Genomic DNA, 14299 nt, shown 5'->3' with positions numbered 1-14299 from the left:
TAAGGAGTGGGCCTGGGCCTGGGCCAAGATGTTATACCTCCAAGCTGTCATATGCCTTCCCAAGATCAAAAAAAGATGGCAATAACTGAGTGGTTATTGGTAGAAAGGCCCTTACAAAAGCCATATTGACAAGTGGAGAGACTATTGTCTCTAAATACCACATAAAACTTCTATTTAACAGATGTTCCATCACCTTGCAAACTGCACTGGTAAGAGCAATGGGACGACAGTGAGGGGCACCATGTCCCATAGTACCTAGTTTGCAGAAAGGGAGAACAATGGCAGATTTCCACAGCTGGGGAAGAACTCCTTGCAACCAAATAAAATTAAAGAGTCGTAAGAGGACAGCAAGGGCAGACTGATGTAGGGTGCTGTAGCATACAAATATGAATGCTGTCAGGCCCAGGTGCCGATGATCAGCAAGTGGAGTGTGTTACCTCCAGTTCCAGAAGTGTAAAAGGTACATTATAAGATTCTTCTCTGATAGAAGAAAAGTTTAAAGGTTCTAACTCTGGCAGACTTGGAGGAAAGAAACAAGGGGCATAGATGGAGCCCCTGAGAGATACGGACAAGATGATTACCAATTTTGGTGGCAACATCAAGTGGGATTGCTATAGTGACAGTGGCAATTCGAAGTATGGGAGCCGAGTCAGGAGAGTATATTTACCACTCAGTTTCTTTACTTTTTTTTCAGACTGCACTTGTAGAGGAAGCCGAAGTGATGGTAGTAACATAATCCTGCCAGCAGGTGCATTTAATGTCACGGATGACACGGTGGGTGATTGCTGTTGTCTGCTTAAAATCAAGGAGTTGCTCTGTGGTTCTATTGTACTGGTACCTGCCCCATGCAACACGTTTCAAACGGACTGCCCAAGCACAAGCAGGAGACCACCAAGGCATGCACCTCTGAGAATGCCTGCCTGAGGTTTGGGGTATAGAATGTGAAGCTGTGGTTAAAAGTGAGTTTGAGAAGAGGTGTAAAAGCTCATCAATGGGGGACGAAGAAGGATCCTCACTAAAAGCAGTTTGACGTGAATAAAGGTCCAAATTCACTTTGTCAAATGCCAGCATGGGCTACGAGGAGGTGGTGAATACAAAAGAGAAGTAAGGATGATTGGAAAATAATCACTGTCATGCAAGTCCAGAGGACAGACCAGGTAAAATCTAGTACGGTTGAAGAAGAGCAACCCGAGAGATCGGTGCAAGAAAGAAAATGAGTACGAAGATCAAAATGGGTGGGAGTACCCGTATATAAAACACGGAGGGGGAGAGGAGCAAGAAAAGCATCCAACTGAATGCCGTGGGAGTCACAGTGAGACTCCCCCCCCCCCCCAGGAAATGGTGAGCATTAAAATTGCCAAGTAACAGAAGTGGTGGCAGTAAGGAAGGAACCAGAAATGGAACACCAGGGATAGGTAATTCCCAAGAAGGAGAGAGATACAAAGAACAGATTGTATACTACTAATTCAAGTGGATGCGGGCTGTAGTGTAATACAGCGAAGTATGAACAAAGAGCTGATGGTATGGAATACCAGTGTTTATAAGAAGTGCACTTTCATTAAAGGTTCCATCGGGAAAAGGATCTGATTAATATAATAAAACATAGCCTGAGATGGGTTGGATAACAGCAGAGCATAATTTGGGTTCTTGTAAACAAACACAAATGAGAAAACTGGGAGAGCAACACCTGAAGCTCACCCCAGTTACCCCTGAGGCTATGGATATTCCACTGTAAATAATCCATGATTTGCAAAGAGAAAGATACAAGAAATCTGAAGGTAGAGATATCTACGGACTAGAAGGGTTAGAAAAGTCCACATGGAGGCAGCAGAAAACGAATGAGCAGCGATGGGTTGGAATGCTATGAAGAAGAGGAGGAACAGGAGGTGGATCAGTGTCCATCAGTGATCTAGTCACCTCAATATATTTGGAGATAGCTTCAAGTGTTTCAGAGGACAAGGACGTTGTATGTGGGACGACATTGGAGATGGAAGGAGGAGGGTAAGTAAAGATCAGGGTGATGACGGAATGTACCAAAGTAAGGGGGGACGGAAGGGTAGAGGGACCTGGAGAAGAAGCTAGGGAGGGGACAGGAGAAGAAGCGACCTGGCAGGGGATAGAAGAGGCAGAAACTTGGGAAGGGACAGGGAAGGAAGGTACTGTACGAGGAGGAGGATGAACCTCCACACTCGCAACAGAGCCAGTTAGAGGCGAATAACCAGGAACAGAGACTGGAAAGGAAAAATGTGCAGGTAGAAGAAGGGAAGGAGGGGTTAAAGGAGATTTTAACAATGGGGATTTTTTGGACTTTAGAGAAGTAAAGGGGCGATGGGGAGGAGTTGTACAAGGTCTTGTAGACACAGAAACCTGTGAGTGAGAAGAGGAAGAGGTTAGAACAGAATGAGGTGTGGAGGTAAGGACCTCTGAGTCCAGGACAACAAAAGAATTAGAGACAGGGGTCACTGTGGAAGTTGGGACCCCAGAGGTGGGGGGTCGTTTAGTAACTCAAGAATAAGAAATCCGGGGAAGTCTTCCCTGTAGGCGTAGATGAGAGACTGCCATAGCATAAGGAAAGCCTTCTGCCTCTTGGAGACAGTGGATTTCTCACTCATTTAAGTAAACTTAGCAGTGGCGAGAATAAGATGGGTGAGCCTCACGACAAGGCAAGAGGGCGGTAGACTACAAGACATATTGATATAGTTGTCGGCACCATAGACTGGGCATTCGGCCATGGACCTGCAATATTTCACTGGATGACCAAAACACCAGCAATTTCTACACTGTTGCGGTGTAGGGATCACCTTTCAAACTTGTAAATGGTGTCCCACAACATAAACCGAGGACGGAAGCTCACAGCAGTCAAAAGTTAAGCAAGCTACATTGCATTGGTATCATCTCCGCTTGTGGGCAGGGAGGACATAAGTGTCTACTTTGAGGATTGGGAGGTCTTGGAACTCCAACTGTTCCAGAATGTCATCACCACATGTCTGGAAATTCTGTTAGACAATGGTATGAGGTAAAATGACAGTACCACTACAAGAATTGAGAGAATGATGGTTTTCAATAGTTACAGGAATAGCATCTATGGTTGTAAGGAAAGAAAGAGCGCAAGCTTGGCTAGCATTCTGTACCGTGATGACGTGTGCACCTCTTTTGAGAGCATGAAAGGATATATCTCGGCCAACATGGCGTAGGAGCACCTTGCTAATGCTATAACTGGAAAGGTAGTCTGAAAGTCGTCAGTCACAGAGTAAAAAACTTAGTCCATTGTGTATTTTTAAACATAGCATGTAAGGGGAGGGAGTGTCTTGCTGGTCTTTTCTGGGTAGAATGAGAAGGAAGTGAAGGAGTATCATCAAGTAATGGTCTTGGGCTTTTAGGTGTGAAACTGGAGTTGGTCCGATGTGGGACAGGCGGGTGATCCGAGGGAGAAGCTGGAAGCATGGTCAAAGAAGTGTGGAGGTCAGATGTATCAAAGGAGTAGGCGGAACACTGGTACCTTAAGCGGGTGGTGAAACAGCACCAGCAAGAGGTACAAGGGCATGAGAAATGTCCAAAGAGTGGTTAAATAGTGAGGTAGGGTCGGAACAAGGTGTGGTAGCAGAAAGGGGCCCAGGGGGAGCTGTTTCATGGACTTGGGACTCCATGGTTATGTCACTTCTTTCTTTTTGTTTTTAGAAAAAAAAAATAAAAAAGGAGGGCAACTTGGAAGAATAACTCCTAGGAGGAATGAAAGGGCCATAAATCCCCCTCTGCACCCAAGAGGACTCCAGCACTGCAAGTAGTCCAAACAGGGCATAAAACCTGTGCCATACTCTACCCTTCATGCCAGTAAACCAGCAATCTGGGATAGCAACCTCACATCTACCAAGCCACCTTGGTGGATAAAAGAGAGGGCGGCCGGATACCCGCCACAGTGCATTCAGCCACCACCCCCCGGAATCTGAAAGGCAGCTTCTAGAGATACACCTATCGCCCGAAAGGCAGCCAAACCCCACCCCCCAGGAGACCGGAGAGGGAGTGGGACATGCCCAGGTGATCCAGATTCCACAGCAAATTAAACCATTACCATGGACCTCAATGGAATGGGATGGACCATGGTACCCTTCCCCCTACCTAGGAACTGGTGCCTGTGGGAAGAATCCCAAAGGCTGAAAACAGAAGAGGATAGGGGAGGGAGGTGGGGAGGAGGAGGAGGAAAGGAAGAAGGGGGGGATGAGGAGGATGGGATAGGAAAGGGGGGATTGGGGGTAATTAGGTTTGGTCTGAGGAAGGAGACCAAAAGATCTAATTCCTCAGACCAAGAGCCTCTTCACCGCGCCAAGGAGCCCCCCTTGAAGAGGTTCGTTTAAATAGCAATGCTCTTCTTGCCAAATAAGGCAACATCCTGTCAACCTAACTAGTAATATCAAGGGGGAAGGGGCTTGGGGGCTTCATCCCCCATACATATACAGTAGGGCCCCACTTTATGGCATTTCGCCTTACAGCGTTCCGCTAATATGGCAATTTCAAATTATGACCAAAACTTTCTATACGTTGAGTGGTCTTTCAAATATGGCATGCACCACCCGGCTTGTTTACATTCTCTGTGGTTTTCATCGTATTCGGTTTTCCACGACTTTTTTCATCAAAATAGTCCCGGTTTTCATTCATCACCAACTTTCATCCATTGTACCAAACGTGTCCGTCTGTCTGTGCCCACACACAGCATCCCACGCACGCATTCTGAGTCAGTCTGACTTTGTTTCTAGTCAAGTGAATATTACCTTGCACATTCATACAAAACATTTCATAACAGTCCATTGTTTTTTGTGCCTGTTTATTGAATGTGTTTGCTAAATAAGTCACCATGGGGCCAAAGAAAGTTCCAAGTGATAAAGAAGGTGAGAACCACGATAGAATTCAATGGTGGTAGAGGGTGGTAGTGATGGTGGAAGAGGGTGGTAGTGATTGTGGTCCAGGGTGGTAGTGATGGTGGTCGAGAGTGGTAGTGATGGTGGTTGAGGGTGGTAGTGATTGTGGTCGAGGGTGGTAGTGATGGTGGTAGAGATAACCTCTCCTCGCTGTCTTCCATACTCCAACAAGAGTCTTCAATAAAGGTAAAAGTGATTTAATGTTCGTTTATCCATTTCACTAGTGCTTTATATTTATTTCTCATTGTTTTCTGTATGTAAAACTAGTTATTCTCTACAAAATGTACTTTTTGTTAATATTTTTGGGTGTCTGGAATGGATTAATTGGATTTACATTATTTCTTATGGGAAATATTGCTTCAGTTTTCATTGAATTCGGTTTTCGTCAGACTCTCTGGAACAAATTAAAGATGAAAACTGAGGTTCCACTGTACTGTATTTAAAACTAATACTTAACTTCAGCATGACCTTTTCATTTCAACAGATTGTGAAGAAATCTCTCCAGAAAATGAAGAGGCCAAGAATCATGAAATCAAGGGTATCAGAGCAGCAGACACAGGCGATATAGAGACCGCTGTGGGATTTTTCAACAGGGCAATTGAAATAGCCCCAGCAAGAGCCTCAGGATATAACAACAGAGCACAGGCATTCAGGCTTCAAGGGAAGGTAGATGGTAAGTCTCGCAGAGAAAATAATGAGTAATTTTGTTTCCTTTTATAAAATGAGGAATTTTCATTTATACTTAATTTTTATAAAAGGTGTATGATAGGATGAATAGGGGGGGCAATGTGGCAGATGTTGCATATGTATGGAATAGGAGGTAGGTTATTGAAAGCAGTGAAGAGTCTTTGCAAATATAGTGAGGCTCAGGTTAGAGTATGTAGGCAAGAGGGAGATTATTTTCCTGTAAAAGAAGGCCATAGACAGGGATGTGTGATGTCACCATGGTTGTTCAGTATATTTATAGATGGAGCTGTAAGAGAAGTGAATGCTCGGGTGTTGGCAAGAGGTGTGGGGTTAAAAGATAAAGAATCTAACACAAAGTGGGAGTTGTCACAGTTGCTCTTTGCTGATGACACTGCTTTTGGGAGATTCTGAAGAGAAGTTGCAGAGGTTAGTTGATGAGTTTGGTAGGGTATGTAAAAGAAGGAAATTAAAAGTGAATATAGGAAAGAGTAAGGTGATGAAGATAAAAACAATTAGGTAATGGAAGATTGGATATCAGATTGGAGAGAGTATGGAGGAGGTGATTGTATTCAGATATTTGGGAGTGGACGTGTCAGCAGATGGGTCTTTGAAAGATGAGGTGAATCATAGAATTAACGAGGGGAAAAAGGTAAGTGGTGCAATGAGGAGTCTGTGGAGACAAAGAACTTTATCCATGAAAGCAAAGAGGGGGGAATGCATGAGAGTATAGTTATACCAATGCTCTTGTATGGGTGTAAGGCATGGGTGGTGAATGTTGCAACAAGGAGAAGGCTGGAGGCAGTGGAGATGTCATGTCTAAGGGCAGTGTGTGGTGTGAATATAATGCAGAGAATCCATAATTTGGAGAGTAAGAGGTACGGGATTACCAAAACTATTATCCAGAGGGCTGAGGAGGGGTTATAGAGATGTTTTGACATGTAGAGAGGATGGAACGAAATAGTGACTTAGAGAGTGTATAAATCTGCAGTGGAGGGAACGCAGGGTAGGGGTCAGCCTAAGAAAGGTTGGAGGGAGGGGGGAAAGGAAATTTTGTATGCGAGGGGCTTGGACTTCCAGCAAGTGTGTGTGAGGGCGTGTTAGATAGGAGCAAATTGAGACAAATGGTTTTAGGAATTAATGTGTTGGAGTGTAAGCAAGGTAACATTTATGAAGGGATTCAGGGAAACTGGCAGGCCGGACTTGGTTCCTGGAGATGGGAAGTATGCCGGCACTCTGAAGGAAGGGTGTTATTGTTGCAGTTTTATAACAATAGTGTAAGCATGCCTCTGGCAAGACAGTGATGGAGCGAATGATGATGGAAGTTTTTCTTTTTTGGGCCACCCTGCCTTGGTGGAAAACAGCTGATGTGTTAATAAAAATAATTTTTTTTTATATAAAACTGCTTATAGGAGGCAACCAAGTTTAATCCAAATGAAGGGTAGCTCTAATTCTCTGGATCATGAGGCCTTCAGTGGCATCAAGGCTCCTTTGAAGGGAATGCTGGTGAAACACTTCATTTCCAAGAATTGGAGCTACCATCCCCCCCCCCCTCTTCAGATCAAATCTGATTACACGTACCTCCCCAGGCAGTGTATGGCCTCTAGGGATGTAGTGCTTCCTCATGAAGTGATAATCTTCATTCCCTCTCTTTCACTAATCACCAGAGGCAATGACAGATCTAAACACAGCTGTGCAACTCTGTAATGGCAAGGGTCGAGCTGCATGTCAAGCCTATTCCCAAAGAGCCATGATCCACCGTCTTCATGGCAATGATAATCAGGCTCGTGATGATTTCCAGGCTGCTGCAAATTTAGGCTCAGAGTTTGCTAAAGCACAGGTGAGGAAAATTATTTAAAGATGGGGTAAATGTACTTATATATGACTACATTAGTATTCCAACAAATAATAGTGTTGAAGCTGTTAATAAATATCAGAGCCTAATTTTTCAAATATGAGAGAGATTGGGGTGCTGTATGATTTAAGTAAATGACAAATTAGAGTATTGTATTGTGAATATTTATATAAACCTTTGGTATTTTTTAGGATTAGTGTTTGTCACATTAAAAAAATGACGTAAAGCTTGCTTATCCCTTTTTTGTGAGTTTTGATCAGTATTTTACCATTTAGTTGTGAATATAAATTATGTTTGTCCAACACACAATTTACAACCTGTCCCATTGTACTCAAAGAAGAAATTTCCTCTTAACAGCCAGTCAGATCTTAATACGTACCTTGTTTTGGAATCTAAACCACCTTACAGTTGAAATGAATTACTGCAACATGTTGCTTAAAATTACATGCTAAGACTAGAATTAAGTAGATATGCAAAATTATTTGCATATCAAGTGGCTTTCTTTTGAGAATGCAAATGTATCAAATATGAGGTGATACTGCTGCGAAAAAAAAAATGTATAGGCTTAACTAATTCCCCAGTTGAAGGTGTCTCTCTCAAATTACTCTTTGGGACTCCATATACGTACTGATCACAGCACCTATGCCACTTCTTGAAACATTTCTTGAACTATTCTTTCCTAAAGAAATCTAGAGTGACTTGTGTGTGTTTGAATTTCCTCCACTTTGTTAAAGTGCAGCCCCTTGAGTGCCATTTTTATTTTTGGGAAGAGAAAGCAGTCGGGAGAGGGGGGGGGGGCTAGATCTGGGGAGTAGGGTGGAAGGGAGATGACAGCCATATTGCTTTTGACCAGAAAATGATGATCTTTCTGGTCTTGAGTTGACAAGTGGGGCACAGATTTTGCAAATACTCCTCATGTTCAAATTCTCAGTCAGTATACTTTGACATGACCCATAAGAAATTCCCACAGCACTGTGTCCTGGATACTGTGATGGCATTCATTCATTCATGTTGATTCGCCGGTACTTCCGGCCCGGGTCTTCTCCAGATGGTGACCCAGCGGTGGCCCCCCGGGTGGGGGGGTGACGTTCATCTTCTTTCTTCAGCCCTCCGGTTGGAGGATGTCTTCTTCTATCTTGCATTGACGTCCCAGGAGGAAAGTGTCTTTTACTGTGATGGTTATCTTTGTTAATAGGTGTCCCCCCTTTGTTAATGTTAGCATCTGCCTTCCTCCCAATAGACAACCAGAGCATTCATCATCCTGAACTGACATTCATCGAGAAAACCATTCAAAATGGTGTCTCACCCATTACTTTGTTGCCAAATGCCTGCTGAAGCATTTTGAGTTTCTCTAATTGTTTTACCGAGCTTGAAACAGAATTTCACATACTCGCTTCTTTCTTTCTTTTAAAGATTTCATTTACACAAAAAATTCACAACACACTGACTCAGTGAAAAATGCTTGTCCATCCTTAAGAGTATGACTGACCACACTGAAACTTCCCACACTACTTCACAAAGTTATGTATTGCACTGATCTATGCCACCACCATATTTCATCCATGAATTACATGAAAATTATAGTACGGGAATTTTTTTAAGGCACCTCGTAAATGTACTATACCAGTAACCACTACATACTGTAAACTATCATTGTAACTTTTTTGTATCCTCAGACATAAAGATTTTGATTATGAATGCAGTGTGTTTGGTAGCAACAGACCAAAAATAAACTAGTATTGTAATAAATATTTCTTGAAATGTATAATTTAACCAACTTAAGTTTTAAGAGAGGAAAAAACTTTTTAATTTGCTTCACTCCCAGTTAACCCTTTCAGGGTCCGTCCCGTAGATCTACGGCTTTACGGTGAGTGTCCAAACCGTAGATCTACGCCATGAGCTCAGCTCACTCTGATAAACTGTGAGTGGTACATTTGGGCCTAGATATGAGAGAATACATCTATGTGGTATGTGTGCACCACATAAAACAGATCCTGCAGCACACTGTGTATAATGAGAGAAAAAAACTGAAATCATGATTTTTCGATTAAAACGGCAACTTTGCAGTGTTTTTTCGTATGTTTTTTATAGTTGTATTTGCGATTTCTTGGTCTCATTTGATAGAATGGAAGACATATTACAGAAATGGAGATGATTTTGATTGGTTTTAGCACTGGAAATGGCTTGAAACTGAGCTCAAAGTAGCGGAAATGTTAAATTTTTGCCGATATTCAAGAGTAAACAAACGACCTCACACGTCTAATACACGTCAGCTGGTGGGTCTAATATACATTCACAAATATGGTGATGATATTTATACAATTATTACAGTATTGCATAACAGTAAATCTTCTATTTTTTGGTGTGAATAAAAATTCATTATGTGAATAAAAAATCAAAATGGAATTTATTTGTAAAGCCTCAAAACATAACTAATGAACAGAGGAAATGTTAGTTTAGTGCCAGGAATGCCTACATTGTTTATTCTGGACCCTATTTTGAAATTGGAATATTTTGAACTTTGTGTTAAATTGGCCAAATTAACAATTTCCGATCACTTTATTTTGTAGTTGAAACAGTTGACTTGGCGATTTCTTGTGCTCAATCGATAGAATAGAAGTAATACTAGTGAAATAGCTAAGAATTTGGTTGATTGGAATAATGTAATTGGCCTAAAATGGGAGTCAAAGTCGGCAAAATCGCCGATTCATAAATATCGCTGACACATCAAAATTCGCGAGAGCATAATTTCGTCAATTTTCCACCAAATTTCGTACTTTTTGTTTTATTACCTTCACAAAAAGATTCTCTACGATTTCATAAGAAAAAATAACAAATTTTTTTTTTTGAAAATTCTTGGACACTGGTGCGTGACTCCAGATTTGGGCCTTGGACCCTGAAAGGGTTAAATGGAGTGAAATGGGTAGTAGTACGGTATACTAAATTCCATAAGAAACTAAAATAAGCTGCAAAATAAATTAGACTCCCAGTTCTGATAAAGGATAAACCTCTATTCCAGATAGGGAGGAACAGTGGACCCCCGAGTTTCGTGATTAATCCGTTCCAGAGAGTCTGCTGAAAGTCGCAATTCATGAAACTCGAAACCATTATCCCTATGAGAAATAAATAATAACATCACACTTACCTTTACTGAAGACTCTTGTTGGTGTACGGAAGACAGAAGGAGAGGAGAGGGTTAGGGTGATGTTCCTCCACAAATGTTTACACCTCACTCCACTTTGCACAAATGTCCTTAATCTCTGAAGAAGGCACCTTCTTCCCTCTCTTCCTCCTCCTCTGAAGCAATTTCCTCAGCTGGTGTACATAAGAACATAAGAAAGCAGGAACACTGCAGCAGGTTTGTTGGCCCATACTTGGCAGGTCCTTCACAGACCATCCCACTAACAGAATATATGCCCAACCCAATTTTCAATGCTCCCCAAGCAATAAGCGTTGAGAATTCTATTCACTCGTGCGCAAGTCCCACTCAGATCAAATTGTGTGTGTGGGGGAAGTACCCTGGCTGGTGTGGGGAAGCATGCTGGTGTGTGTGGGGAAGTACCCTGGTGGGTGTACATAACATAAGAAAGCAGGAACACTGCAGCAGACCTGTTGGCCCATTCTAGGCAGGTCCTTCACTAACCATCCCACTAACAATATGTGCCCAACCCAATTTTCAATACTCCCCAAGCAATAAGCTTTGATAATTCTATTCACTCATGCACAAGTCCCACTGAAATTGTATGTGTGGGGAAGTACCCTGGCTGGTTTGTGTGGGGAAGTACCCTGGCTGGTGTGTGGGGAAGTACCCTGTCTGGTATGGTGACCTGTACATAGCTCAGTGGTGACATGTACATAGCTCAGTGAGGATGTGTTCAGTGTACTCTTGTGGACTGAACCAAGATGCCCTCCACTGAGCAACTTTACTTACAGCTTAAGGAGGAATTGAGGGTAGCGAAGCTCGAGATATGGCGATTGACAGAGAAAAAAAGAGAATTCGTAGTAGTCCTCCTGTTGAGTCCTCAGGTCAAGAAGGGAACATGGGCAGTGGCTGGACAGATGGAACAGAGTTGAAGATCAAGAAGATGAATGGAGAGGTAGAAACAATGAAGAAGAAAGAGACTGCTGTGGAAACATCAGACGCATTCTCCATGCTACCCAATGAATGTGAGTCGACTACTTGGAACGTCACGATGAATGACACCAAGGAAGGTAAAAACGTTGTTGGAGATAGCCAGGTTAGGTATATGGATAGGGCCTTCTGCTTGCAGGATAGGAGTAGGAGACAGAGGGTTCACTTTCCTGGGGCTGGGATGGAGGATATTGTTAGCCAGCTTGACAACATCATGAACAGTAATGGGATCAATCCTAGGTAAGCATAGAAGTGAGGATATAGTTAGAAAGTATAGGACAGCAATAGACATTAGGAAGAAGGGGGGGGGGCATGCCCTGTCATGTGTGGCATTTTGCCAAGAAGGAGTGTTGGAAATGAATGGTTGCCCAGAGCAATTGGTATTAATTGTTGGCTGGACAAACACTGTAAGGATAATACAGTCCCATTCATTGACAACTGGGACCACTTCTACGGTAAAAATGACATGTATGCCAGGGATGGGGTTTACTTATCCAGGGCAGGTGTGGGTTTTCTTGCTAGCTCAGTTGAGGGTGTTGTTAAGACTTTAAACTAGGATTAGTTAGAGGTATGGATTTAGAAATGGAAAATAATGAGTATCGATATACTGACTTAGGCTTTGATATTATGAATCTTAACTATAACAGTCATGGAGTAACACTGGGTAATGACGATTACAGAAATTGTGTAACAGCAAAGGTGAATAGGAAAAAGGTGTAGAAGAAAAAACATATTACTGTATTTTATGCTAGGAGTCCAAGTGCAAGAAATAAAATTAATAAATTTTATTTGTTAGTGTGTGCTGGGAACTTTGATGTCATTGCAATAACTGAAACATGGTATGATTTAAAGAGTCGGGATATGATTGCTGAGTGTAATATTCAAGGGTTTAAGTTGTTCCATGTGGATAAATATAATGGGAAGGGGGGAGGAGTTGTATTATATGTACAAGAAAATATAAATTGTTGCATAAAAATAGGTATATAAATAGATGGGTTAGTAACAATCTGTTTGGGTAGAGTTTGTAGAAGGTCAAGAAAAACTAATTCTAGGTGTAATATACCGACCTCCAGGCTTGCATCACGATAGAGGGAGACTTCTTTGGGACAAAATTGTTAGGGCTTCTAGACACAATGTAGTGATAGTAGGGGATTTTAACATTAGTCAAATTGACTGGACTTCTTTGACTGCTAATCTGGAGTCCAGTGAATTTATGGAAGTAGTTCAGGACTGTTTTCTGAGGCAGTGTGTAACAGAGCCTACCAGGGGTAATAATTTGCTCGACCTAGTCTTGTCAAATGAGGAAACTCATAAATAATCTGGAGATCGCTGAAGAGCTTGGCACAAGTGATTACAAATCCATAACTTTTAGCATTAACTGGTAATATGAGAATAATGATAATACGGTAAAAGTCCCTGATTTTTGTTCTGCTGATTATAATGGACTTGGGGAACACCTGTCTAGTCTCGATTGGGGTAATCTAGCTGATGATTTTATTGATGAAGGGATCTGTGTTATGATTTTTTCTTAATAATGTACAACATGTTCAGAGTATATACATTCCCCAGAGAGAAATTAGGTCTAATAATAACGATCCCAAATGGGTTAACAGGAGGCTAAAGCATCTATTAGGGGAGAAAATGGGAATTTATAGGCACATCAGAAGAGGAGAGGTTAACCTCACTGACCAATATGTTCAGCTTAAGAGAAGTAAAAAAGGGGATTAGAAAGGCTAAACATGACTATGAAATTAGAGTAGCTAATGAATCAAAGACTAATCCAAAAGGGTTCTTTCAAGTGTAGAGGATGAAGGTGAAGGAAAAAGTAGGACCTCTGAAAATTGGGAATGGACAGTTGACAGATAACGAACTGGAAGTGTGTTCCCTATTTAATGACTATTTTTTTGTCAGTTTTTACACAGGAAGACATAAATGAGATTCCAGAAATTAACAGTCATTCAGTTCATGATGAATTCAAATTAACTAATATTACTGTCACGAGGGACATGGTTATCAAAAGATAGACAAACTGAAGCAAAATAAGTCCCCAGGACCCGATGAGTTGTTTTCCAGGGTACTTAAAGAATGCAAGATGGAACTCGGTCAGCATTAACCCTTTCAGGGTTTCTGACGTACTAGTACGGCTTATGCACCAGGGTTATTGACGTACTAGTACGGGGTAGGGGAGTTTCGGTGGGGGGAAATAAATGGGATTAAATCTGGAGTATCTGAGAGAGTTAGAGCAAAGGAAGGGGTAGCAGTAATGTTGAATGATCAGTTATGGAAGGAGAAAAGAGAATATGAATGTGTAAATGCAAGAATTATGTGGATTAAAGTAAAGGTTGGATGCGAGAAGTGGGTCATAATAAGCGTGTATGCACCTGGAGAAGAGAGGAATGCAGAGGAGAGAGAGAGATTTTGGGAGATGTTAAGTGAATGTATAGGAGCCTTTGAACCAAGTGAGAGAGTAATTGTGGTAGGGGACCTGAATGCTAAAGTAGGAGAAACTTTTAGAGAGGGTGTGGTAGGTAAGTTTGGGGTGCCAGGTGTAAATGATAATGGGAGCCCTTTGATTGAACTTTGTATAGAAAGGGGTTTAGTTATAGGTAATACATATTTTAAGAAAAAGAGGATAAATAAGTATACAAGATATGATGTATATCGAAATGACAGTAGTTTGTTGGATTACGTATTGGTAGATAAAAGACTGTTGAG

General features: G+C 41.8%; 1 protein-coding gene across 5 annotated transcripts in view; it reads left to right on the top strand.

The window, feature by feature from the left end:
- LOC128686112 (tetratricopeptide repeat protein 36 homolog) overlaps positions 1–14299 on the top strand; it is a 52584-nt gene that overhangs the window by 15948 nt on the left and 22337 nt on the right. For all 5 annotated transcript variants that reach the window (XR_011391780.1, XR_011391779.1, XM_070083311.1 and 2 more), the window contains exons 3-4: positions 5398–5586; positions 7265–7437. Coding sequence is in view for 3 of the 5 variants with exons in the window: in XM_070083311.1 (XP_069939412.1) it covers positions 5398–5586; positions 7265–7437 (362 nt within the window). In the remaining 2 variants the exon portion in view is untranslated. The remainder of the gene's footprint in view (positions 1–5397; positions 5587–7264; positions 7438–14299) is intronic.

Source organism: Cherax quadricarinatus, chromosome 9, assembly GCF_038502225.1.
Source record: "Cherax quadricarinatus isolate ZL_2023a chromosome 9, ASM3850222v1, whole genome shotgun sequence".
Taxonomy (NCBI): Eukaryota; Metazoa; Arthropoda; class Malacostraca; order Decapoda; family Parastacidae; genus Cherax; species Cherax quadricarinatus.
The sequence above is the reverse complement of the archived record's forward strand: the minus strand, read 5'-3'. Positions and strand labels throughout refer to the sequence as shown.